The sequence below is a fragment of the Mauremys mutica genome, chromosome 24 (assembly GCF_020497125.1).
Source record: "Mauremys mutica isolate MM-2020 ecotype Southern chromosome 24, ASM2049712v1, whole genome shotgun sequence".
Taxonomy (NCBI): Eukaryota; Metazoa; Chordata; order Testudines; family Geoemydidae; genus Mauremys; species Mauremys mutica.
The window spans coordinates 10,991,556-11,018,462 of NC_059095.1; the positions used below are offsets into that span (position 1 = coordinate 10,991,556).

Sequence of the window (26,907 nt, forward strand, 5' to 3'; positions counted from 1 at the left end):
TGGTCCTTGCTCAAGGAACTAGGCTGAGTGGGGACTCCTATTTTCCATGAGGTTTTGTTCATTCTGCCCCCAGGAGGTAGTTTCTGCAGCCATTTCTGTAGCCAAGCAAGCCCAGTCCCTGTTTAGTTTATTATAGATATGCATGCTGAGTAATCAAATCTCATCCCGCAGGGCATTAGCAGATTGCTGCAGGGGGTGGAAATGGTGTCCCTCCATCCCTGTACAGTTCTGCACAACCAGCCTTAGGGGTTTTCTCCCCCCTCCCAGTTCCGTTGAGTATCAGGACATCCCAGAATACTACTGCAAGCACCTCCCATCCCAGCCAAAATGTCCATGGTCTTCAGCAGGAGTTCCTGCAGGCCCCCACCCAGGGCACTGGAGGAGATGGGCCAGTGCTCTGATCCAATACCACAGAACACCCACCACGATCAGACACTTGGCTTGAGAGCTTAGACCATTCTTTGGAGTTGAAGACAGGAAAAGCAACACAGTTTGACTTTTATTTAACTAGAATGCTCCAGCATGCTGTAATTCAGCATCAGATACAGTGGTATGAAAGGGTAGCACACAGGCACGTAGTGTAGAGATCAATACAACTCATGCTCTACATCCAGCGTAGCATTAGTAAGCTAGTTATAAAAGCCACTGTATTACTGTTGGAAAACATACATCTGCGAACCCTCCACTCATCCCAGGAGGCATAAGCTAATTAGGGCTAATTCATAAGCAGAGAATACAAAATCCACCAATTTAAAAGCAGAGGGAAAAAGCAAACTGCTCAGCCAAGTTTAATCTTTCTGTTACAAAGCATTCACGTTCCGGGCTCAAGGAAAATGCACACAGGCATTGGGAACGTGGCATAAGTCAGGCAAACAAGCAGATACACATTGTCACAGGGGCCAGACACACAGAGACAGGGCTTGATCTTCTCCAGCTGTAGGGGCATGAGCATTATGTAACCACTGCTGAGAGGGAACCCTGATCCCACAGGCAAGCTCCTTGGGGCAGGGACTTTTTGTTCACCACCTAGCACCATGGGGTCCAGGCCCATGACTAGAGCTCCTAGGAATTACTGCAATTACAAAGAACAGGAGCACGACTGGGTGGGTGCCAAGTCACACCTGCCCCTAGCTGGAGGGAGGCCTGAAAGGGGAGCATCTGAGTTCCTCAGTAGCACGATGAAGGCCATGGTCATGCCTGCATCTCAAGACACTGCCAACTTCTGTCCACATGCCACCCTCTGCTCTTGTGTACTAGGGAGTGAGTGCACAGCAGCTCCTGCTGCGATACCACTCATTGCAAGGGACTATGCCGATCTACGCTTGGCTTGGCGAGCGGCACACTTGTGACACTTGTTTGTTCTTGCATGGAACACATGCCTGAGAGGAGAGTCTATCTCTGTGCACTGAACCAAGACCCAGGGATGAAAGTCCACCTCACAGCAGCAAACCACCATATGAAGCAGTTGCCATTTACTACCATTAACAAATCGCTAACAGTGCAAAGAGGTGCACTAGCAGTGATATTCCCTACACCCCCACGCAGGTAGTCAGCACAGGGCCCCACATGCTATTTACACCCTGCTTAAATGGTGCCTAGAGCCTTGTGCAAGTCCTCCAGACCACAGTGAATTTCACCGTGGGGCCAAATCTTGCTTCCACTACGTCAACTGGAATTGCAAAGCTGCCACTGGCCTCCTGAGGCCAGAAAGTAGGCCTAGGTGAGCACACCAAATGGGTCTGCACTGTTGACAGAAGACATTCACTTTCATCTGCTCTGCTAAGTGCTTTTCTGGCTGTGAGTGAAATGGCTACAGTTAAGCAACCTTGAGGAGGCGCCTTAACTTCAGGATAACATTAAGCTGTGTGTGTAAGGAAACTTGACTGAATTCAGCATAAGCCTGTTTAACCCAAGGCTGATCAATACCCCCTCAGGTTGAAATTCATCTCCGTGCAGAGGAGCAGCTTGAATCCTAGGTGCTACTTAGGAAAGGTAGTGCTAGCCAGTGGCTAGAGCACTGGACTGGGACTCAGGAGATCTTGGTTCTATTCCCAGCCATGCCACTGGCCTTCTGGGTGATCCAGGCACAGAGAGAAGTGACTTGCCCACAGTTTCCTCATCTGCACAATGGGGATAACGATACCTCCTTTGTAAAGGACTTTGCAAAGATCTATAGTTGAAATGTAGGAAAAGAGGATACATTAAATAGTGAATACCCCTTGCACTGGCTCCCAGCAAAGGGGTGAATTTCACCCACAATGCATTGTTCCTTTACTTGTCCAAACCCCTCATTTCCCAGAAGGCTTTGAAGTTTTCTAAGAGAGGGAAATACTGAACAGGGATAACCAGATCTCATTATTTTCTTCCAACCATCATGAATACATACACACCTCCACGGTAGCCAGGCTCTTCTCACTGAGCATAGAATGAGGATTTATTTGATGCCTGCAAGGAAAAACAACAAAGAACCCCACAGACGACACACAGCATCCCACATAACATGATGCAGAACAAAAATTAAAGTTGGCTAAATTCAGGTTAACAATTCTCCAAAACGTTGGTAGCTCCTTGGAAATCTAATGTAAACATTACATTTATAAAAATAGAGCTATGATTCCAAAAATAAGCCACAACAGTTCTGGCAGCACATTGATTGAGTCAACTTTCTGGAATTACGACTCACCCCATATTGAAAAGAATGGCCAAGAGGGGCGGAGGATATGCCGCACCTCCAAGGATGAGATTAGGCAGGCACGCCATGTTCAGGCTTCCCAATGTGGCAAATTACAGGCAGGACTCCCATTTTCGTTAACAGGATCCAAGCATTGGGAATTCTGACCCACCCCCTGGGCAGCATGTTCGTATTTCCAGGGAGTTAAATGACGGGCAGTTCTCTTTCACCACCCTTTCGATGGCAAGCACGCAAAGAAAATCCACACAACACTCTACGCAAGATGAAGGCAACTAAAAGTTCAGCAACATGATTGGACTGTATTCTGTTAGCAAAGCTCCAAGCATCTGTCCTTGTGTTTATGAGCAAAATCACAGACACACAGACACAAGTCACTGTGTTAGGAATGTGTTAGAAAGATATTTTGAGAGGCCCAGCAAAGGGCTGGCTTTGCAGCAATGGGAAATGTTGCTTTTAAACTGAAGTTCAAGGAGGCTTTGGCCTCCAGTGTTAATCAGTTGCTTCTCCTTTGGCCCATCTGATAACAAAGATGTCACACAAATCCCATGGTAATGCATTTCACTTACCTAATATTTACAATATATGCATATAGGGAAAAAATTAAGACTAAACAAAATGGGGAATGGGGCACTGAGGGAAGAAGGACTTTCCCCCCAAGAGCTAATATATTATTGAATAAGGCACTTGTATATTGAGACCATTTTCAAAGGATCATTCGCAAATGGATTCCATCCAGCTGGGAGACCTTTTCTAAGCCTTTCAGGAGCAGATTCTGTTTCCAGTTACTCAGTGTAAATTTGGCATAACTCCACTGATAGCTATGGAGTTACTCTGGATTCACATCAACACGACTGAGAGGAGAATCCAGCACTAGTCTGCAGATCTGAACAAATACCAAACCTCCCTCATGTCTCCTTCGGAAGTTGAAGGCTTTTAGCACCTCACAGGATCTTTAACCGAGGCTTTGAAAGCTGCTGCAGGGTTTTGGAGGCTCAGTTCCTATAAAAATTAATGGAAATTGGGCATCCAAATCTCACAGGCTGATTGGAAAAATCTCAACATTGAGTAGCAGATTTTTAAGGAGAAAGCTTGTACTGCTTGGACTGATATAGTACGAAATGGAAAGGAATTCGACTGTTCTGCCTACAGATTCCAGTACTTGTGACATGAGAAATAGATAAAAGGATGGACGTCAGCATTATGACACACACTATGGCCAGGTCTACACTACAGTTTTGCCAGCATAGCTATGTTGAAACGAAAAACAAATCAACATCCCCCCCAGCCAACATAGCTATGTCAGCAAAAAAACCCAGTACAGACACAGCTAAGCAGGCATTAGAGTGCTTCTGTCGACGTAGCTAATGTCATTCAGCAAGCTGGTGTTACTGTGCCAACAGAAAAACTTCTGTCGTCATACGCTATGTCTACAGTAGGGTGCTCTGGTCAGTACGGCTAGGCCAGCAAAGTATTTGTAGTGTAGACAATGCCTCGTTCTCAGCAAGAAAAGACCCTCTCAACAGAACCTTTATCTTCCTCTCAACCAACTTCTTAGGGAAAGATAATTCCACCTCTCTCTGCCTGCATGCTGAAGTAGAGAGAAGAGCTGTACACTTGGCTGTATACATGGGGAGTGGTTCTGCATGACTAAATAAAGGATAATTTACAAGACTATTAAGCATTTTGTAGTCTAACAGGTGACATGTTGCAGGAGAACAATTCACAAGCATGAGAATCTTGATCAGATTCAGATGTCAGAATAAATCAGGATTGATCCATCAATCTTAACGGAGTTACTCCCAAATCACACAAGTCATTCTTAGTATTCAGATTTATAGTTATCCACCACCTGGCTACAGAACTGTAGCCGGAAGATTATTTACATTATAAGGGTTTGTTAGTAGGATGAGATTCAATCAGGAGGGAGAGGGCCCTGCACATGTGGGGCCAGCACAAAAATCTAGACACTGCATAAGTGGGACTTAAGTGGTGCCTACGTCTTGTGTTGGCTGTCTACGGGAATATAACCGATGCATTCTGAGCCAAAGCCCACTGAAGCCAGTGATTCCACTGGGCTTTCAAATCAGGCCATTAGCAAGCAAAGATTATAGACAAGTGAGATGAACCAGTACTTTCAAACATGTAGACCCTATCATAAAAAAACCTTTGGGGGTTGAGACAACGAATTCTAATAGAACGATACCTCACCAGCTGAGTGGAGGTTCTGCTAATCAGATGCAATGTCCAGCCATCACTCACTGTGGGCAGAGTTATCTAAAGCATTCTCTCGCTACGGAGAACTCGAGACGGTTTAGACCTTCAAGGGTTTTATGAACAAAAAGGGAGCCCTGGCTGCCAATTTCAATCTTACGAGGCACAAAATAAAATAGATGAGACTTTTCCCTTCGAGAAATAGAAATTCCAGAAAACTCATCAGGAGATGCCAGTTGATGCCCATTTCCAATTAGGTCCCCTGCCCGGTAACAGGAAGATGGTGGTGGTGCACTGTGCATCTGATAAGAATGAAGAGGGCAGGGGAAAGAGCATCTTAAGTTCTTCGCAGAGGGGGAAAAAAAATCAGCCTTTTCCAGTTACTGATCATTGGAGGATTCCCCCGAGCAAGGGCAGCGAATAGTTCCGCGGTCTGCAGCAAGGCAAATACTGGCAACTGTGCACAAAATAAAACGTTCCAATAGAGACGGGCAAAGCCCTGGAGGCAGTACAGGCTGAGTGCACAGATTTTCTGCAGTCATGGGGAGGAGGGAATTAAAAAAACCAAAAGATGATGGGGGAAGAAAGATCTTTTCAAATAATAATAAAAATAACAATGAGGAGACCAAAAAAAGATAATCCAGGCAGTTTGACAGCTGTTGCTGCTTAAGGCCATTGATTTCCCGTGGGATAGTTGGGCACCGTGGGATACTGTGGCAGACTGTTTCCAGAAAAGTTATTGTACTGAGCTTCCCTGCTCGGGGGGTCCCTCCATGAGCCGCTGTGCCATTCATCCTGGGCTTTCTGAAAGCTTCCGCCAGCCCCTCGGTAAATTTTATGTACCTGATAGGTAATCAAGAGAGCAAGGGAAGAATCAGCAACAAGCATCTGGTTCCCTTTCCAATAGGAGCTACGGTCACTTTGTTAATGCCTAATATACTAGACACTTCCTAGTGCTGTCCCATGTATCTGGTAACATCTCTGTTCAAGAATCAGAGGGGTAGCCGTGTTAGTCTGGATCTGTAAAAAGCAACAGAGTCTTGTGGCACCTTATAGACGAACAGACGTATTGGAGCATGAGCTTTCGTGGGTGAATTATGCTCCAATACGTCTGTTAGTGACAAAGAGTCCTGTGGCACCTTATAGACGAATAGACGTATTGGAGCATAATTCACCCACGAAAGCTCATGCTCCAATACGTCTGTTCGTCTATAAGGTGCCACAGGACTCTTTGTCACGATCTCTGTTCAAGTGTCCACATTCCAAAGGAACAAGGGCGCTATAAACAGAGAAGCAGCTAGATAAGATCTACATACAGTCTTTTAACCCACCTGCAGCATGATGACTAACTCAGGTTGGGGAATTGCATAGTAATGATGTTAGAAGCAATTCATCCAAACTAGGTCAGTTTACCTAGAATTCAGCATTACTGAAATTGCTGCATCCCAGACTGGCAAAGCTTGGGTGCACGATAGGAGATTATATACCTGGGTGTATAGTGGTGCAGGAGAAGGAGTGACTTTTTTCAGCCACCCTACCACACAGATGCTAACCAACGTGTGACTGGAGTGGCACTATCCGTGATCTCAAAGAAGGCAGTATGCTCCCTCATTCCAGAGGCAAACTGTCCTGATGGCAGCTGCTTTGGGGTAGAGAACATATTTTGCTGGACTTGTGTGACAGATCTTACCCCTCTGGCTTTTCTCCTCCCATGAAGGGCAACACTGGTGAAATAGTCTGGTGAAGTCTCTCCTGTTGTATTGCCTATGACAGTGGATCTCCAGCTTTTTCCTTCTGCAGACCACTTTCTCCTTAAAGCTCATTCCATGAATCTCCCTCCCACCACCCCCATCTGTCATTGTGTGGGTCTCAGCGGGTTTAATTCTCAGAATCAATGGTTGTCCATGGATTCATGCTGGGAGGGACACGGTTGAATTGCATGGAGAGAACCCTCAATCGCACTCTCAACCTATCATCTAGATTTGCCCTGGAGGGGGATCTGGCTTGGCAGGGGGGGCGCCCCTGCACTGTCTATACTCTCAACTTTCTAGGATGCGAGTGGTTACAATGACCACTAAGCAGATGATTCACTTTGCTTTGATGCACAGAATTGACAGATACTCCACGTCAGAAAGGCAACTGAAGCACTTACCCTTATGAGATAGAAGGACATCGCAACCGCCGACATCGTAAACATTATGGCTGGAAATAGCATGAACACAGCAGCTGCAACACTGGTACTAAAAAAAGTAGTGGCTGCCAACCATCCACTGGAAGAAAGTGAAATACAGAGAAGCATCACTGTAGTTTGTTTTCACCGCCAACCTGAAAATATTTGCAAGCGAGTTGTAAAGTTCCAGGATATGAATGGAAAAGAAAGAACTAGGGCAAAAACCAGCTGCAGCACAAGTAGATACTTCCCCTGCACCTTGTTAATGCACCTCAAGTCCTGACCTGCAAACATCCCCTGCTATTTGAATTCCAGGCCACTAGAGAAAGCCAGTTGAATGGTGAGGTTTTAGGAGGTAAACAGACGTCCATAAGGGAACCAAATTTATTTTCACTTGTGCAGCGGTAGTATGGGGGCTAGTGGAATGAAGCTGGGGTTAAGAACCAGGAACATGAGAGTCCTTGACCAAGCTCTGAGTCTCCATTTCCCACAGGTCTTCATACTGTGCCTCGTGGGGCACTCTGAGGAGTAGTGTTTAAACCCAGCACGCTGTGTAGCGCCTTCGTTTCTGTTATTCTCGCTTCAGCAGGATTTGCATCCAGGCTCTAAAGATGGCAGGTTAAATTACCAACTTTCTGTGACCTAAACAGGGAAGGTCAAGAACATACCCTCCAATTATTATTTAAGGATGAACCTTGGGACTCTAGCTCTGTAGACTGGAGATGAAGTGAAACTTATGTGCATGGGGAAGATGGTAAGAAAGGATAAGGTGTCTTGATCGCCTCACTTACACCCTCAAGCAGCTAGGTTAGAACCTTGCTGCAAACTCCCGGGTGGCTTGTCTGTTGCAATGGTGTGGTCATATGGAGGGGGAAATGGTTATTTATTGATAGGGACCTACCAAATTCATGATCCATTTTGGTCAATTTCACGGTCACAGGCCTTTAAAAATAATAAATTTAATGATTTCAGCTACTTAAATCTGAAATTTCTCGGTACTGTAATTGTTGGGGTCCTGACCCAAAAAGGAGTTGTGGGGGGGGGTCACAACGTTACTGTAAGGGGGGGGAATGCGGTACTGCTACCCTTACTTCTGCGCTGCTACTGGCGGCAGCAGCAATTCCTTCAGAGCTGGGCCGCTGGAGAGTGGCAGCTGCTGGCTGGGAGCCCAGCTCTGAAGACAGGGCTGCTGCCAGCAGCAGCTTAGAAGTAAGGGCGGTATGGTATGGTATTGCCACCCTTACTTCTGTGCCGCTGCTGGCAGGGCGCCTCCTTGAGAGCTGGGTAAGGATGGCCATACTGTGACCCCCTAAAATAACCTTGCCACTCCCATGTACCTCCTTTTTGGGTCAGGACCCCCATTTGAGAAACGCTGGTCTCCCCCATGAAATCTGTATAGTATAGGGTAAAAGCTCACAGAAGACCAGATTTCATGGTCCATGATGCGTTTTTCATGGCCGTGAATTTGGGAGGGCCCTATTTATTGGTGGGGAAACATGTAACCCTGAAAGAACAGAAGGATGAAAATCCTATGCTGGCTCAAATCATGTAACATTCAGTCATGACCGTAGCGAGGTGAGAGGAGCCGAGAACATGCACTCACTTCAACCAGGACCCTTTCTTTGTCCAACCCCTTTCCTTATCTCCCACAACTCTCCCTCCCCACCCCGTCCCAAACATCAGCATTGAATGCATGGAAATGTGGAACACAAGCTGAATCTATGGGACAAAATCTCCGCAGCTAGACAGAGAGAAGACATGGACTGAGTGCTCCATTCAAAGACCATGGGTGCATCCTGCTTACCATGCTCCCCAGCCGGAGATACCGATCGCTTGTATGACAGTCAGAATAAACTGGGCACCAAAGATGAAGAAAAAGGCCATGAAATTAAAAGAGCTGTCAGACCTGTGAAATGAGAGAGGCTGTTAGGGAGAATGAATGAGGTTTATCACCTTGAACTGTACCATGTTACTACGTCCCCACTCTCTCCATACACGCTTTATCAAGAAGCAATGGATCCCCACTCAGATTTGTACCTTGAAGATTAAGATCCACCCCCTTTTCTCTAGTGCTGGAAGCACACAGGTCTCTGCATCATCAGGACTTAATCTCCCTCAATAAACCTAGGTCATGAAATTGATCTAACAACCTAATTACACATATGACCACCTTCAGAGAGGCATGTTGTTTTCCACCAATACCTCAGCAGCCTCTTGCAGAGGAGAAGACACTTGCACCATTATCCTGCTTGCATGTCTAAACTCAATGCAGTTTGACACCTGTGCTTTTCATAATGCAACCCATCCATTTGTGTGCAGGCACAAGGCCATGGGAACACATGGGTATGAGTGCTAGCAGCCAGACAGATCCTGTATGTGCATTACATGCAATTATTGAGAACAAGACTCCTAGCTGGGAATATCTCAGTAGCTGTTTGTCATCAGTTTACACACCTGTGGTTAAGGGAGGTGAGCCATTGAGAACCCAGCTCTGGGATGGATTAGGAAGAAAAACAGCTCTGGCAGCCATGTACAGAACATATTTGAGCCTAATGAGCGGGGTGGCATGCTGCTTGGGGAAATAAGTGGTGTTCAGAGGCAATGCTGCTTTTTGTAACTCCACGGCATCTCTGCCTTTTGGCAGGATAGGTCAGGCAGGTGCCAAAAACTACGGAATGAGGTCAGTAGAGTTTATGTTTGTGGTCCAGGTATGCATGGTGGCTACCAAAACTAGGTGTGCTCAATGCCCTCTCCATCACTGGGGTTCAGCATAGCTCTAGCTATACCGTACAGCAATAGTAGCACAGACGGTACCACCAGACGCAGCATCTTCACCTAGCAACACCACCTGTATTAGTCAGCCATTCTTTGGCAAGGAATACTGTTATTTTAAACTGAAGTTTAGCTCTGGACTCACTCATATCTGATGACATATTTAATAGTGCAAAATTATTTACATCAGATCCATTGAATTACAGAAACAGGGAGGGTGTGTGTTCTAGGCCAGATGTACAAAGGTATTTAGGCACCTAAAGATGCAGAGAGGAGCTTTTTTAAACCCCCTAGGTGCCTAAGCAGGATAGGTACCTAACTCGCATTGAAAGTCAACTAAATGAGTTAGGTTCCTAACTCCCCTTGAGATTGTAATTCCTCTAAGGTGCCTATCTGCAGGTTTACGCATCTAAATACGGTTGTAAACCTGGTACTTAATGGCGAGAGCAAAGAATGGGACTGACCTTGGGCAAGTTGGAAATCCTCAGGACTTGATTCTCTCTTGCCCTGCACCTTATGCAGTCATTTACACCAGTGCAAAGTGCGTGTAAAGTTGCATGAATAGCTACTCAAAGGGCAGGTCAATGAAACATGTGGCCCTCTGTCTCCAATAGTATTACCACCTCCCAGGGGTGTTGCGAAAGAGACTAGATATCCTGGGCTGAACAGTGCTACAGAAGAGCAAAATGCTACCATCATGGCATTCTCCTTTCGAATACTGGATCCGAGTAGAATACGTTTACTGTGATAAATAGTCCATGGTTAAGGTAATTCTGTCTCAGTACTGAAACCAAATCACGGTGAAAGGACAACGTTCCAGGCTGGACCTTTAAATGGACTCTCATGACAATGACCTGGCAATAGTGAAGAAATCTCAGTTTGAAAGGGTGTATGGGAATCAGCTAGAGGAGAGGTTTTCAACCTGTGGTCTGTGGACCCCTGGGGATCTGCAGACTATGTCTATGATTTCCAAAGGGGTACACACCTCCATTTGAAATTGTTTTAGGGATCCGCAAATGAAAAAAATGTTGAACACCACTGAGCTATAACATGTGGAAAAGGTGAATTCTGACCCACCTTTCCACTGGAAATTTGCCACAACTCTGTTCTCATGCCAAGGCTCTTGGATGTGGACATATGGTGAATGTTTCACAAAAGCATCCACAGAGTATGTTATCCCAGTATCTACCATGGCTGTAAGAACTGGGAATAAGCATAGCACGTGGGTCTAACCTGACTCTCTAGAAGTCAGACTGGCTGTAATAAATCTGGCTACAGTATTCCTTTCCCATAAAAAGATTTCCCTGATTACACCGCTATTTTCTTTAAAGTCTCCTCCAAACTAATGTCAAACTAACTGCTCTGTGCCTTGCTGGTCTGTCCCTAGGGTATTGATTTTATATACAAGCATTTACACAGGGTAATCTCAAGGGCCTTTCAGCATTCAGTTGCACAAACTCATACAAACAGCATTAAAGAAATAATTAGACTCTGACTCCACAAAGCCCAGAGGAAAGCATTGTGGAGGAGTAATTTTTCCCAGACTTTGGAATGGAAAGTGCTCTTTGAACAGAGTTCTACTAGTGACTTGGAAACCCCAGGGACTTCTGAATTAGGAAAGGGGAAGGGAAAAAAAAACAAAACACAGCCCAGTAGAGTAACACTTCTCAGATTTCATTTTTCACTTCCTTTAAGAGTTTCAGATGATTCAATTCCTTTGCTTTTCATATCCTTTTAGAAGTTATCCTCCTTTGAATTCTATAACGTAATTAAATGTAGTTGCTATGGTTTTAATAATCTCCACTACATTAGCACACATATCTTGTTTGTATTTGAGGTGAGCATTTAGATGCAGATTCAAGAAAGCACTTAAAACACATGCTTGGAGTTAAGTACTTGCTTAAGTCCCACCGGCACATGCTTAAAATTTAGCATATGCTTGAGTGCTTTCTAGAATCAGGGCCTTAGTCTGTCTGCTTCTATTCCTGTCAGCAGCTTCCGCTTTCTTCTAAATGAACTTCTCTTACCATAGAATTTGATGATTAACCAATCTAAAAAAAATACATTGGTAGTGAAGGAGGGGAGAGAGGGTTGCCTAGGAAACTGGAATGACAGACTCCTGTCAGCTCTGCTAGTGACTTGCTGCATGACCTTGGGAAAATAACTTCCCCTTTTCCACGCCTCAGTTTCCCTATGCAAAATGGAGATTAAACTTAAGTCCCTCAAAGAGATGTTGTGAAGCTCAATGCACTAATGTTTGCAAAGTGCTTTGCAATTCCCAGCAGGCACTAGAGACATGCAAATGATTATTAATAAAAAAATAAATGTAGGATGATTTTAAATATATTTGTGCCGTTTGAGGAGAGCCCTGGTCTTTGTGGGTTACTTTTATTTAAACATCCCCCCTCCCAATATGAGTAACTAGATGCTGTGCCTAGAAACAAAAAACAGAACAGTTCTTAGCAAGCTGTTTCTGTACAGCTTTCCCATAAAGAACCGAGAAACCAAAAATCTCAAACAAGCCTTTAGAAGCATGTGTCTCATACCATTAGCAATGTGAATGCTTAGGTAACCCTAGGGATATTTAATAATCACAACACATCAACAATTTTTAAAGTATGGATTTCATGCTTGTGAAGTACAAAACCAATCAGTGCTGCGATAACCAGAGAATAGGTCAAACTGCATGGTCATCAGCAATGCAAGATCTTGTTTCAAGCCGCCCTTCACCAATGTGAATCAGCCCTGTTCTGAAGGAACCCTTCACGGGGACAAGAGAGAAGCTAAGTTTCTGTGGCCTGGACCTCTCTGCCAACAAAGGGTCAGTTTGTGTCAAGGGTGGTGTTTTGTGGGCATGGATACTTCTCACTAATCATCATATTCTTCACTGTGCTCATACGTAGCTTGTAGACTGTATCCTTCCCCACAACCTCCACCCTTTGTCCGTCTTGTCTATTTCAACTGTAAGCTCTTTGGGGCAGAGACTAGCTCTTAGTCCATATCTGTATAGCATTAGAACAATGGGATCCCTTTAGGCATCATCATAAAACAAACAACAACAACAGGCCACCGAATAACAGACAGACAGCAGCAACTTTCAGTCACTCTTCAAACCTGCCACCCAGAGATGGGAAGCCCTATAGCTTCATCTACAGCGCAGGAGCTTAGCCAAACTTTCTTAACCAAATATTGTTGTAACTGAATATTCCATTTACTTTCTCCTTAATTTTTGCCTTGACAGACAGAACAGCTTGCGGGCATTGTCTTCTTGATCAACATTTACTGAACGAACCTCCTAGAGGAAACCATTTGATTGAAGGAAGAAGGTGAGTGTCTACTTACCGAAAGCCTTTGTATGCAGGCCGGAACCAGCATATGTAACTGCAGGGGCTGAAGAGAAAAAGCCAAAGGATGGCCAAGCCAAAATTAACGCCATAACCACCACCAATCCACCAGGCCAGGCAGCCAATTAGATTCACCACTAGTGTGATGCAGTAAACTATAAAGAGAGAACAGGAGAGGGCATAAGTAGTGCTGTTTGCTGGCTTCAGAAAAAGAGGAAGCAAATGGTTTGTATTATAATACAAGGAGACTGTTATGGGAGGAATTGTTAGCACAATGAAGTGACTGGGGTGGATGTTATCAACACGCAGACCATGAGGCATGGCTGCTGCTGTAACTTGGCAGAACTGCTGCTAGGGACTGTCAGCTTTGGAATGGGGGGAGATACCAGTAGAGGAAACAAGGGACTCATATATGTTAGTGGAAGGAAAACTGGGTGGATAATTCTGCAAGCGAAGGGATCAGTGAAAGATCAGGACTTGGACCTCTATTGTTACAAAGTAAAACTGAGTGGCCAGATTTTTAATTACACCAAGGTCCCTTTATGCCCCAAGAATGGTATAGAAGGGTCTTTAAAAGGAGTGGAATCATCCCATTGAAAAAACACCCCCTGCACTAGCTTCCCTGGCTAGCACATGGAGTCCAAGTAAAGGCTCGAGGATGGGTTTCCCCGCACACCATTGTCCCCCATCACGCCAGGGGCTCTGGGCACCCTATTCTCCTATACCAGGATCTCCCAATCGCCCTCCATGGCAGGGACTCTGTGTGTCCCTATTTTTCCCCAACTCCCATAACAGGATTCCACATCCCTCAATGCCAGGGTCTGCACATGTCCTCCCTCCCCTGCAACATTATTATTTTACTTCTCCTGTCTGGGAGATGCATCATTCAAGGTTTCAACTTGTTTAACTCTATTGGGAGGACGAGCAGAGATGAGACCGGGTGTTATGCTGGAATGTTTTAATAGCTTCCATCAAGTGGTTCTTCAATCTAAAGACAATTACAGAGGGGCCTGAAGCGGTGGCTATGCTAAACTGATGCCAGGAGCTCAGTGTGATGCCATTTTCCACCTGCTGGTTTTCTGATTCCCCGCTGCAATATTCATTGAGTTCTGCTTATTGATACCTAGAACATTCCCAGAAATTTTAGAACGGATAGGATGCAGCATTAAAAAGTTATATAGAATCCTAGGACTGAAAGGGACCTAGAGAGGTCATCTCTAGTCCAGACCCCTACACTCATGGCAGGACTAAGTATTATCTCGACCATCCCTGGGCAATTAATTCCAATGCTTAACCAGCCAAACAAGCAGAGATACCTTATACCATCGAGTTGAGTGTCTCGCTAGTTCAGCCAATTATATGCCCCCTCCCAACCCACTCTGGGGACACTGAGCAATTAATAAATGATTGTGTACGAACACATCATATGGGGAAGATAAACAGCTCAATCTTTAATACGAGAGGTTTCTTTCTAACTGATTATTCAGGCATTTAAGTTAAATGGGGGTTAACAAGATTAAAAAAAAGTTTTAATTAAAAAAAAATCCTTCTCTCAGTTATGCAGGTTTCACTGCCATGGTATAAGTTAACTGTAAGAGGTTAACAAAAGACTTGCTTTAAATGCCCTGGTTTGCACATGCCTTAAGATTTAGCAAAGGGAAAACTCACTTTTAAGTTAAAAATTAAATCCTATTTAAAATGACTAACTGGAGAGTCTAGAATTTTTAGTTTGATAACTTGTGGGCTCAGGAGCGGCGCCAGGGTTTCTGGTGCCCTAGGCAGAATTCGGGGGGGGGGGGGGGGGCGGCATTTTGTGCGCTCCCCATGGGGCACACGGGAGCTTCCAGTTTCGCTCCCGTCACGCCGCCGAAGGACCCTCCGCCGAAATGCCGCAGGCGACAGCGGCAGTCATCGAGCTGCTCAATTGCCTGCCGCTGTTTTCCGCGGCACGTCAGCAGAAGGTCCTTCTTCGGCGGCGCGACAGAAGCGGAACCGGAAGCTCCCGTGTGCCCTGTGGGAAGCGCACAAAATGCCGCCCCCCGAATCCTGGCGCCCTAGGCGACTGCCTAGGGTCGCCTAATGGAAGCGCCGGCCCTGTGTGGGCTATGAAAACAAGCAAATAATACAAACCCTTTAATCCAATGGTGCTTATAAAGCTGTGATGAAAAGAGGTTTATGATGTGATTTGCACAGGCATTTGTTCTCCAGTAGTGGGAGCTCTGGAACAGGATTCCTCAAATCTCAATACACCTTTTGTTATTAAATGTTCAAATCCAATTAAAATAATGACCCCTCAGCCTTCTAATATGTATTTATTTTAAATATTTGTCTTCTCTTTTTCACTGTCTCCTCTATAGATCTGTTTCTCTCCCCCACCCATCCCAGAAACCCAGCATGACCCAAACAGAAAACCTGCGGCAGATGGAAAGCTAAAATGCAGAGTGGAAAGCCCAGGTCTGCTCAGAGATACATGTGGCTTAGTTGCCTAAATGGCTGGCACCTTTCCATTTTCCACTAAATTGAATGAGGGACGCTTTGTTTAAAAATTAAAAATCACAAATCACACACAAAGGCAACTTTACAGCATGCAACATTTAACTAGCCAGTCTGGAGGAGACAAGCAGTTTCTTCAGGCAAGAAAATTAGAGCTTTTTTCAGCATCTCTGAATAACGAAAGAACAATGAAGTGACAGATCTTCCTATTGTTTATACACACAGAAATCTCTCTCTCTCTCACACACAGTACAGTAGGAATAAAACGCACAGCATCAAGTGTGTATTGTGTCCCTCAGTGAGAAAGTTATTTCTGTAACTGGAAGGGAAGCTGGGATGACAGGTATTTGGGGAGGAAAGGGTTGGTAGGGCAAAGAGATTTTTTCATCTTGAAGAGCAGGGTTTCTCAAACTGGGGATTCGGACCCAAAGGGGGGGGGGAGGAGGAGGGGGACAAGACTATTGTAGGGGGGTTGTGAGCATGGCAGCTGCTGACCTGGCACCCAGCTCTGAAGGCAGCACTGCTGCCAGCAGCAGCACAGAAGTAAGGATAGCATGGTGGGGGGTTGTCACATTTTTAGGGGAATCACCACAACCTGAAATATTTTCAAAGTGGGTGCAAGCAAAGAAAAAAAAAAAGTTTGAGAACCCCTGTTCAAGAGCATTTCCCTGGCCCAGCCTTTCCTTTCTACAGGTCTGCCCATTGAGGTCTAATCTAATTTCATTCCACAGAGAAGAAAGCTTAGTTTCCACTCCTGGTATCAGAACTGTTCAGCTGAGAGTACAAGCTCAGTGGACAGCGAGATCCAACAGTACTTGTGGTTCAAAATAGGATTCCCTATCAATTGTTGTCACGTACCACCCCACACTGGAACCCATACCGGTTATCAAACAATTACAACCCATACTTGATGTGGACCACATCCTGGGAAAAAAAAATCTTTCCTGAACCCCCTCTTCTGGCCTTCAAACAACCCCCAACCCCACCAAGCTCATCATTACAAGCAAGCTCCCCACAAACCAGGACACACCAATGCAAAGCAGCACTGACCCAACCGTAACAGATGCAAAACTTGCAGACATATCTCCACTGCCAAAATAATCAATGATGTTGTTGTTCATCCTTCCAGTTTGAAGATGACCATGACATCACTGACTGGTTTGGTTTCTGTGAACCCCTGAGTGGTTGATCAGGCCAATTTGAGCTTTGAACTGTCTGTGGCACACTGAACAAGAGATGCCCCTATGGGTTAGTTGATTAACAGTGGACAAGCTGCTGTTGCAAGGTTTACGCTGCTGTCGCTTCTGCTCTGCCTCAGCAGCTCTCTTCTGCTCATAGACTGTAGCTCCAGTATGGATGACTTCGCTGGGTAGAACTATCATGAGCGAGATCTTCCCAACACTCTGGGTCAATGTTGAAATGCCTCAAGGATAACTTGAGGGAGTTCTTGAAATGTTTCTTATGGCCTCCCTGAGAGCTCTCTCCTTGGGCTCACCATAAAAGATCTTTTTTGGCAGTTGCTCATCTGACATTCTGGTGACATGGCCCGCTCATCTCAACTGTGATTTCATCAGAGTATGGATGCTCGGAATACCTGCCCATATGAGAACCTATCTGGAGCCTTGTCTTGCCATCTTATCCTCACTAGTTTCCTCAGACAGCCCATGGGAAAGTGATTCAGCTTCATAACATGGCATCTGTACACCATCCAGATTTCGCATGCATACAAAGTTGGCAACACGATGCTTTGTATACCTTCAGTTTTGTTTGTTGACTAATGCCTCTGAACTCCCACACATTTGCACAATAATCAATACCCTTTCCAACACACCTTTCCAGATCCCCGTCACAACATTTAGGCTATGTCTACACTGTAAGGTACGCAGTGTAGCCGCTTTTTATCGGCAGGAGAGAGCTCTCCTGCTGACAAAATAAACCCACCCCCAATGAGGGGCGATAGCTTTGTCTTCCACTGACAAAGCGCTGCCACATGCTGGCATTTTTCGTTGGTAAAACTTTTGTCGATCAGGAGAGTGTTTTTTCATACCCCTGACAGACAAAAGTTTTACCAACGAAAGTGTAGTGTAGACATAGCCTTAGTGTACCTCATCTAGTGCACTAAATGCCCCAACAACTAGACAATCATCATGCTCTCAAATGACACACACAGAAAAATTATAAACACCAAAAAAAAACAAAACAAACAAACAAAAAAAAACAAACGAACAAGAAATGCTCTATCACCTGGGGACAAATCCTTTTCACAAAGGGATCATTCCAGATCTGATCTCTCAATCCTCCTCCTCAAAGGAAACCTGCACAACACCTTCAAAAGATGAGCCAAGGAGCTTAAATTCATAACTATGCTAGACATCAAAAATCATGGACTCAATAAAGCCACTGGTTTTATATCTCATTACAACAATCTGTAACTAACTCTCCTTTGTCCTATAAATGCAGAGGTTTTAATTGTCCACTTCATTTTGAATGGTTTCTTGCAACATGTGTTAACTACTTATGTTTAACAATCCATTCCACCTTGTATTTAGCTGTGACACTCTTATTACCTTTCCCAGATCTGAAGAAGAGCTCTGCGGAGCTCAAAGGTTTGTCTCTTTCATCAACGGAAGTTAGTCCAGTAGTAGATATTACCTCGCTCATCTTGTGTCTCATATAGCCTGGGAGCAACAAGGCTACAGCAGTGCTGCAAATATCAATTGACCGATTTGACTAGAAGCACTGCCCATCTAATCAGATTTAGGAGAGTTCTACATGCTAAGGATAATAGAAACCTTAGGGAATTTACAGAAAAATAGAGTTAAGAGATATCTGCTACAAGAGGGAAGAAAATTTTTGTGGATTGAGGTTATTATACTAAAGGGATAGAATTTTAATTGGGAGTGGGTGATGGAGTTTTATGAATAGTAATCAGCTGACATTTTATGTGTGTGTGTGGCACCAGAGCCCTGGATATATTTAAATAAATACATCTGCAGATTATTTAAGAAGTTGTAAATACATTAACCTGCTCTCTCCTGAAAAGGCATGGATTCTGTAATCATGTCCATGTGAGCAGAGACTGGCACCGATGCAGAGTCCCACTGAAGTCAAGAGGGCTCCCCAAGAGTCTGCCTGTGTGGATCTGATTACAGGATCGTGGTTTTAAATGCAAAGGCCAAATGGTAAGCTTTATACAGGGTAAAATGGATTTGGGTTTAGACCCCATTAGGAGTTGGGCATCTGAATGTTAAAGACAAGAACACTTCTGTAAACTGCTTTCAGTTAAGTCTGCAGCTTTGGGGCAAGTAATTCGGTTTGTGTTGGAGCAGACGGGTGTGTCTGGCTCAGCAAAACAGGGTGCTGGAGTCCCAGGCTGGCAGGGAAAGCAGGGGCAGAAGTAGTCTTGGCACATCAAGTGGCAGCTCCCAGGGGGTTTTCTGTGATCCAACCTGTCATACCTACTTCTTAGAATCCTAGAATATCAGGGTTGGAAGGGACCTCAGGAGATCATCTAGTACAATCCTCTGCTCAAAGCCGGACCAATCCCCAACTAAATCATCCCAGCCAGGGCTTTGTCAAGCCTGACCTTAAAAACCTCTAAGGAAGGAGATTCCACCACCTCCCTAGGGAGCCCATTCCCAGTGCTTCACCACCCTCCTAGTGAAAAAGTTTTTCCTAATATCCAACCTAAGCCTCCCCCACTGCAACTTGAGACCATTGCTCCTTGTTCTGTCATCAGGTACCACTGAGAACAATCTAGATCCACCTTTCAGATAGTTGAAAGCAGCTATCAAATCCCCCCTCAGTCTTCTCTTCTGCAGACTAAATAATCCCAGTTCCCTCAGCCTCTCCTCATAAGTCATATGCTCCAGCCCCCTAATCATTTTTGTTGCCCTCCGCTGGACTCTCCAATTTTTCCACATCTTTCTTGTAGCGTGGGGCCCAAAACTGGACACACTACTCCAGATGAGGCCTCACCAATCTCGAATAGAAGGAAATGATCACGTCCCTCCATCTGCTGGCAATGCTCTTACTTATACAGCCCAAAATGTTGTTAGCCTTCTTGACAACAAGGGCACACTGCTGACTCATATCCAGCTTCTCATCCACTGTAACCCCTAGGTCCTTTCTGCAGAACTGCTGCCTAGCCACTCGGTCCCTAGTCTGTAGCAGTGCATGCGAATCTTCTGTCCTAAGTGCACTTGTCCTTGTTGAACCTCATCAGATTTCTTTTGGCCCAATCCTCTGATTTGTCTAGGTCCCTCTGTATCCTATCCCTACCCTCCAGTGTATCTACCACTCCTCCCAGTTCAGTGTCATCTGCAGACTTGCTGAGGGTGCAATCCACACCATCCTCCAGATCATTAATGAAGATATTGAACAAATCCGGCCTGAGGACCGACCCTTGGGACACTCCACTTGATACTAGCTGCCAACTAGACATGGAGCCATTGATCACTACCCATTGAGCCTGACGATCTAGCCAGCTTTCTATCCACCTTATAGTCCATTCATCCAGCCCATACTTCTCTAACTTGCTGGCAAGAATACTGTAGGAGACCATATCAAAATCTTTGCTGAAGTCAAAGAACAAACACATTCACTGCTTTCCCCTCATCCACAGAGCCAGTTATCTCATCATAGAAGGCAATTAGGTTAGTCAGGCATGACTTGCCGTTGGTGAATCCATGCTGACTGTTCCTGATCACCTTCCTCTCCTTTAAGTGCTTCAAAATTGATTCCTTGAGGACCTGCTCCATGATTTTTCGAGGGACTGAGGTGAGGCTGATCGGCCTGTAGTTCCCCGGATCCTCCTCCTTCCCTTTTTTAAAGATGGGCACTACATAACATTAGCCTTTTTCCAGTCATCCAGGACTTCCCATGATCGCCATGAGTTTTCAAAGATAATGACCAATGGCTCTGCAATCACAGCCGCCAACTCCTTTAGCACCCTCAGATGCAGCGCATCCGGCCCCATGGACTTGTGCTCATCCAGCTTTTTTAAATAGTCCCGAACCACTTCTTTCTCCACAGAGGGCTGCTCACCTCCTCCCCATGCTGTGCTGCCCAGTGCAGCTGTCTGGGAGCTGACCTTGTTCGTGAAGACAGAGGCAAAAAGAAAGCATTGAGTATATCAGCTTTTTCCACATCCTCTGTCACTAGGTTGCCTCCACCATTCAGTAAGGGGCCCATACTTTCCCTTACCTTCTTGTTGTTAACATACCTGTAGAAACCCTTCTTGTTACCCTTCACATACCTTGCTAGCTGCAACTCCAAGTGTAATTTGGCCTTCCTGATTTCTTGTTCAGCCAATCGCTATGCTACTCTCTTCTTATTTACAATGCCTCCAGAAAGTGAGAACAGGCATTTGCATGGCACTTTTGTAGCTGTCATTGCAAGGTATTTGTGTGTCAGATATGCTAAACATTAGTATACCCCTTTATGCTTCAGCCACCATTCCGGAGGACATGCTTCCATGCTGATGATGCTTGTTAAAATAAACAACAACGTGTTAATTAAATTTGAGACTGAACTCCTTGGGGGAGAATTGTATGCTCCCTGCTTGGTTTTATCCACATTCTGCCATATATTTCATGTTATAGCAGTTTCAGATAATGACCCAGCATGTTCATTTTAAGAACACTTTCACTGCAGATTTGACAAAACGCAAAGAAGGTATCAATGTGAGATTTCTAAAGATAGCTACAGCACGTGACCCAAGGTTTAAGAATCTGAAGTGCCTTCCGAAATCTGAGAGGGACGGAGTGTGGAGCATGCTTTCAGAAGTCTTAAAAGTGCAACACTCCAATGCGGAAACTACAGAACCCGGGCCACCAAAAAAAGAAAATCAAATCAACTTTCTGCTAGTGGCATCTGACTCAGATAATGAAAATGAACAGGCGTCGGTCCACACTGCTTTGGATTGTTATCGAGCAGAACCCATCATCAGCATGGATGCATGTCCCCTGGAATGGTGGTTGAAGCATGAAGGGACATATGAATCTTTAGCGCATCTGGCACATAAATATCTTGCAATGCCGGCTCCAACAGTGCCATGAGAACACCTGTTTAACAATGCAATTAATCGCTTGACAGCCCTTGTTAATTTTGAAGTAAGCTTCAAGGGACAACAGGTTAAAATTCAGGCACAAACTGCACCACAGCATCCTAGAAGGAAGATTTTGTTCTTGATAAGTGAACAGAAGTGAAACTCTAAAACGCGTAATACATGGGAATCTACCTTTTTATAGCTGTTGAGCCCAATATATACAATTTCTCAAAAAATGTCATAATTTCACTTACAGATCCATAAATGGTAAATTCTCTTCACCAGACTCTGATAGTCTATGGGAATTTCATCGGCAAAGTTCTGGTAGAAGCACGGTTTCAGAGGAATAAACTTGGGGAGTGGAGGGAAGTTATTCACTTTCTCTACAAAACAAAAAACACACACAGTTTAGCTAACTCAGACATATTCTCTTAAATTAATGAATCATCATAATGACATGACCCCTCACCTGCACTTCCCAGAATAGAAATACCCAGAGGAAGCACAGAAAAGAGCGTGGAAGCTTGGAACTATCCTGAAAAACATGCCCACCATTAGGAGAGAAGAGAATCCCTAGTTCCAGTTTATTTACTCAAATGGGCCAACATCAGCACTTATCTTCACCCTGGATATTTCAGGTTCATTCTCTGTTGCTTTGTAGCCTGTGTAGTCATTTACACCAGTGCAAACCAGGGGAAAAGCACCACCATTCTGATTCAATTGCATTTCACTGGCATTAATGACCACAAAAGTTGCAGCACAACATAGACTCCAGATTCTGCTCAAAATCACAGTAGCTTAGATAGGGTGAGAGAGGCCAGCTAAGCAGGTCTCTAGCTGCATCTAGTGGTGGCAGCCCTTGCAGGAGGGTTTTATCTAATCCACTAGGGCACAAAAGCAGGGGTGGATATTGGTTTCCCAGACCAAAGAAATCAGATGAAAAGCAGGGATTCTCCCCTCCCACAGGACAGAGACAGATGGAGGTTTGCTTGCAGAAGAGCCTACATTCCCAGTGGAGGTCTTGCTGGGTACGGCGATCAGGCCTTGTGGCCTGCAGCTGATATGGTCTGATGACAATGAAAGGGGTGACTTTAGGAGAACAATCCTCTAGAAATACTAAAAGGATGCCATCCAGTCAAAGGGGAAAATGAGTCCCACCAACTCTTCATGGACTTGCAGATATCAGGGATGTTTTTATTGTTATGAATTTCATAAGTCGTGACCTTCTTGCCTTCCAAATCCAACATTTCTATTCTCATTCAGCCCTGCCCTTAGCAAACCAAGCCATAAATTCAGACACCGTTATACAGACAGTAGGGACGGCCACACAACAAGGAGCAGAGAGATACAGACCTTCTTCTATGCATTTTATTGTTTAAGCCTCTGATTTTTTTAAAATGTTTAAATAAGTAATAGGACTCTTTAAATTGTGCTGTTAGCTGCTGGGAAGATATGGACGTGTGAATATCTAATATAACCATGTGCGCATTTCTATATGTTTGGGAATATTTGTTCTTGCCTTTGAGTGCTGATTAAAGTTTGATTCCAGGGCATTGTGACTAATTGTTTCAAGTCTTCAGCTTCAGTAAACAGAATTAAAAACAATCAGAGGAAGAGAAGAAAAATGTCCTGGGAAAACTTCCAAATGGCACGGAAGACAAGACAAGTGTCTGACCATGACCTTTCAGGCCCAGAGAGTTCCCCCTCTCTCGCCATCATCTCTGAGAGAGAAAATAAAAAGCTGCTCTGGCAAAATTAACTGCTTTCTATAGAAACACCAGCAATAGGAGCAGCCTCACTGTGATGCTAAATGAAGAGTCTGGCCAGAGCCTCTTTATCAGGGTACTGCTAGCCCCTTCTTCGTCCCCCCTCCCAAAATGTAGCTGCAGCCACTTTATGTTACTGCAGATCCCTCTCTCCTTCCCTCCCTGCAAGGTGGTCTCATTCACCAACGTTTCCCGTGACTGCAAGCCACCAGTGCATCTGGCCCATAGATTTTCCTTGAAGCACAGGTTCAAAACCTGGCAGATTCAGATAAGCCCTCCAGCTTTCTCAGGCAGAAACATTTAGTGCCATAATGTTTACTTTGCATTTTGCACTGCCTGGAAAGTAATGACCCAATGGTAGATGGCTAAATGTGTTTGTCAGTGGCCAAAATTTCCTCTATTATTCTCCTCTATTGTCGTGTACCATGCTGTGTGCCAGCTGGCTCCTACCCGCCCATCCCAGAGTTGGCTGCATTTTAGGGTTGCTGTGCATATGCAATTTTAAACTGTTTGGGGTTTCTTCAGAGGAAAGACAATAGAAATGTAAGAGAATATTCTCTCTCAGATCTGATCACATGCCCCAGAGATTTCTACAATACTCGCTTTTGTTCTAGGACAAGACTGTTAAACTACAGCAAGCACAATGTTTGCTAGAAACCATTGTCAATTTTAGAGGATGTATAAGCTCAGGAATTGTTCCAGCTCGCAGTGAAGTCAATGGGAGTTTTGCTATTGTTTTCAATGGGAGCACAATTAAGCCCTAGATTTAAGTTCATAATGCAGCTAGGAGTGCTGTGGAAGCAGATGTTTAATCTCTGTAGGGACTGCGGTGACCAATTTTCTCCACACAAGCATTTAAGTCACACCCAGCCTTCTATGGCCAGGATGGGGACCTCAGTTAATGATCCTAAGGACACAAACAGTGTAAAACAGGAGTATGTGGAAGGGGAGAAAAGAGGAGCAGGCAGAAGGCTCTACAGGGGATGAAAAGGGCCCATGGAGAGAAGAAGAAAAGCTTGTCATGCCTAATCCACTATGCGGATAGCCGTACACTGTTGAAACGTTCTCTGCAATCCTTTTTGTTTCTCTGTATTTAGTACTGCTCTTTACCTGCCATTTCTGCTAGAAATGTTCCTTGGAGAAATTTGAAATCAGACAGCAATGGATCTATTAAAGAAAGAAAGAAATCAGATCAATAGCATATAACTATAACCCATATCCACAGAAACCCCAAAGTTTAAAGGCATTTTTGCAATATCCAACAAAGTCCACATTTTTTCAGAAATTCATTATTCTAGCTCTTGACTGCCAGCGTAGCCTTTCCAGTGCAAAGTGTTTGTTTCTAACTCTACAGAGTAGGCAGGCTCAAACAGTATCACTAAGAGAAATACGAATTACCCCTATTTGTATTAATGAGATGCTACCTTTGAAGGCTTAATTACAACCTCACTGTCAACAACTTCAGCAGCTTTACTGCTCAGCAATGTATAAATGTGCTGCTAAAGGTACCTGACACAGTCAGAGGTTGCACAGGAAACTGCTGCCAGAACACATGCACATTCCAGCTGAAGGCTGGCAACAAGTTGAGACAAATGAGCCTGGTTTGGACTCCGGTCCAAGCAAAAAAAGACGTAATGATCTGACTGTTCCCCAGCTCACCATGGCACTTTCATAATTGTTAGGCTATGAGTACACTTAAAACACTACAGTGGCAGCTTTACCGCCATAATGCTTCGGTGTAGACACCACCTACGCCGATGGGAGAGGTTCTTCCATTTGCATAGGTAATCCACCTCCCCAGGAAGCGGTAGCTAGGTTGATGGAAGAATTCTTCCGACGACCTAGCAATGTCTACACCAGGGGGTTAGGGCGGTATACCTACCTCTCTCAGAGGCGTGAAAAAATTTTCACATGCTGAGAGAGGTAGTAGTTATACTGATAATTTCCCATTGTAGACCAGGCCTTAATTATTAACCCATTGTTTGCTAGGAAACACCCCCACCCCAAAAAATTATATATCAGCTGCAACACAGAAACTGACAGCATAGTGTATCTTCACAGGTAATTCTTTTACACAAAAGTTTGGCAGGGAACCAGACTGCAGTACAGAACTCCCACAGAATTCACACATCCATCATTTTTTTTTGGTTTTTTTTTAAATCATGCAAAAACATTCAGAGACTTTACAAATAAAGATTATTTAATGAGAGGTGGAGAACCATTCTTATTATTGCAATTCTTGGAAGACAATCATGCAATCCTTAGCCTCCTCAGCAATTCCACTGACTTCAGTCGAATTAACCACGTGAATAAAAGCTGCAGGTTTGGGTCCTGAACCACAGATAGAATCAGCTATCTTCTTGATATTTAAAGATTGAAAATGTGTGCCAATGCTTTCAGTAAAACCCAAGTTGAAAACAAAGAATCCTTTAAAAAACAAAAACAAACAAAAAAAAAACAACTTTGTTTTGGCCACAGTTCTAAACCAGAATTTTAAGCCCACCTCTACCTCGATATAACACTGTCCTTGGGAGCCAAAAAAATCTTACCGCGTTATAGGTGAAACCACGTTATATCGAACTTGATTTGATCCGCTGGAGCGCGCAGCCCCGCCCCCCCAGAGCACTGCTTTACCGCGTTATATCCGAATTCGTGTTACATAGGGTGGCGTTATAACGGGGTAGAGGTGTACCAACAAAAATAACTGGTAAAATGAAAGAAAAAAAAAAGTCAGCCCTTACTTTAATATGACAAACAACAGACACGTACAAGTTCCACTTCACACTGCAGTGTGATCTCAAGACTAGGGCACTGAACTTGTGAGCCAGGAGAAAACCACTAAATTGTTGAGACTTGAGGCAACTCACTTTACATCTCTGACCCTCTGTTTCTTCTCCCACCCTTTATCAGTCTCGTCTATCACTTGGTCTGCACACCAAGTAACAGCAGGGGCAAATTGGGTTTTGTAATGACCCATCCACTCCCAGTCATTACAAAATCTAATTTCCCCATACTGTTACTCACACCTTCTTGTCAACTATTTGAAATGGGCCACCCTCATTACCACTACAAAAGTGATATTTCCTCCCTTGGTACTGTTAATTAAATTAATTAAATCATTAGATTGACCCCCCACTTGGTAAGGCAACTCCCATCTTTTCATGTACTATGTATATATGCCTGCTACTGTATTTTCCACGCCATGCATCTGATGAAGTGGGTTTTAGCCCATGAAAGCTTATGCCCAAATAAATGTGTTAGTCTCTAAGGTGCCACAAGGACTCCGCGTTTTTGCTGATACAGACTAACACGGCTATCACTCTGAAACCTGTCATTTTGCACCAGGATATCTATTTTGCTTAGTGATATGATTTTTTTTTTTTTTTAACACGGATCTAGTTATACTGGTA

At 44.4% G+C, this 26,907-nt stretch overlaps 1 protein-coding gene across 2 annotated transcripts in view; it reads right to left on the reverse strand.

Moving 5' to 3' along the window:
* Positions 1–492: 492 nt before the first annotated feature.
* The window catches only part of SCAMP4 (secretory carrier membrane protein 4), a 33,018-nt gene continuing 6,603 nt past the window's right edge, over positions 493–26,907 (reverse strand). For both annotated transcript variants that reach the window (XM_044998839.1, XM_044998840.1), the window contains 6 exons: positions 24,608–24,664; positions 21,986–22,114; positions 13,188–13,344; positions 8,878–8,979; positions 7,056–7,173; positions 493–5,746 (listed from right to left, as the gene is read on the reverse strand). In XM_044998839.1, the coding sequence (XP_044854774.1) occupies positions 5,570–5,746; positions 7,056–7,173; positions 8,878–8,979; positions 13,188–13,344; positions 21,986–22,114; positions 24,608–24,614 (690 nt within the window). In that variant the 5' untranslated portion in view covers positions 24,615–24,664 and the 3' untranslated portion in view covers positions 493–5,569. The remainder of the gene's footprint in view (positions 5,747–7,055; positions 7,174–8,877; positions 8,980–13,187; positions 13,345–21,985; positions 22,115–24,607; positions 24,665–26,907) is intronic.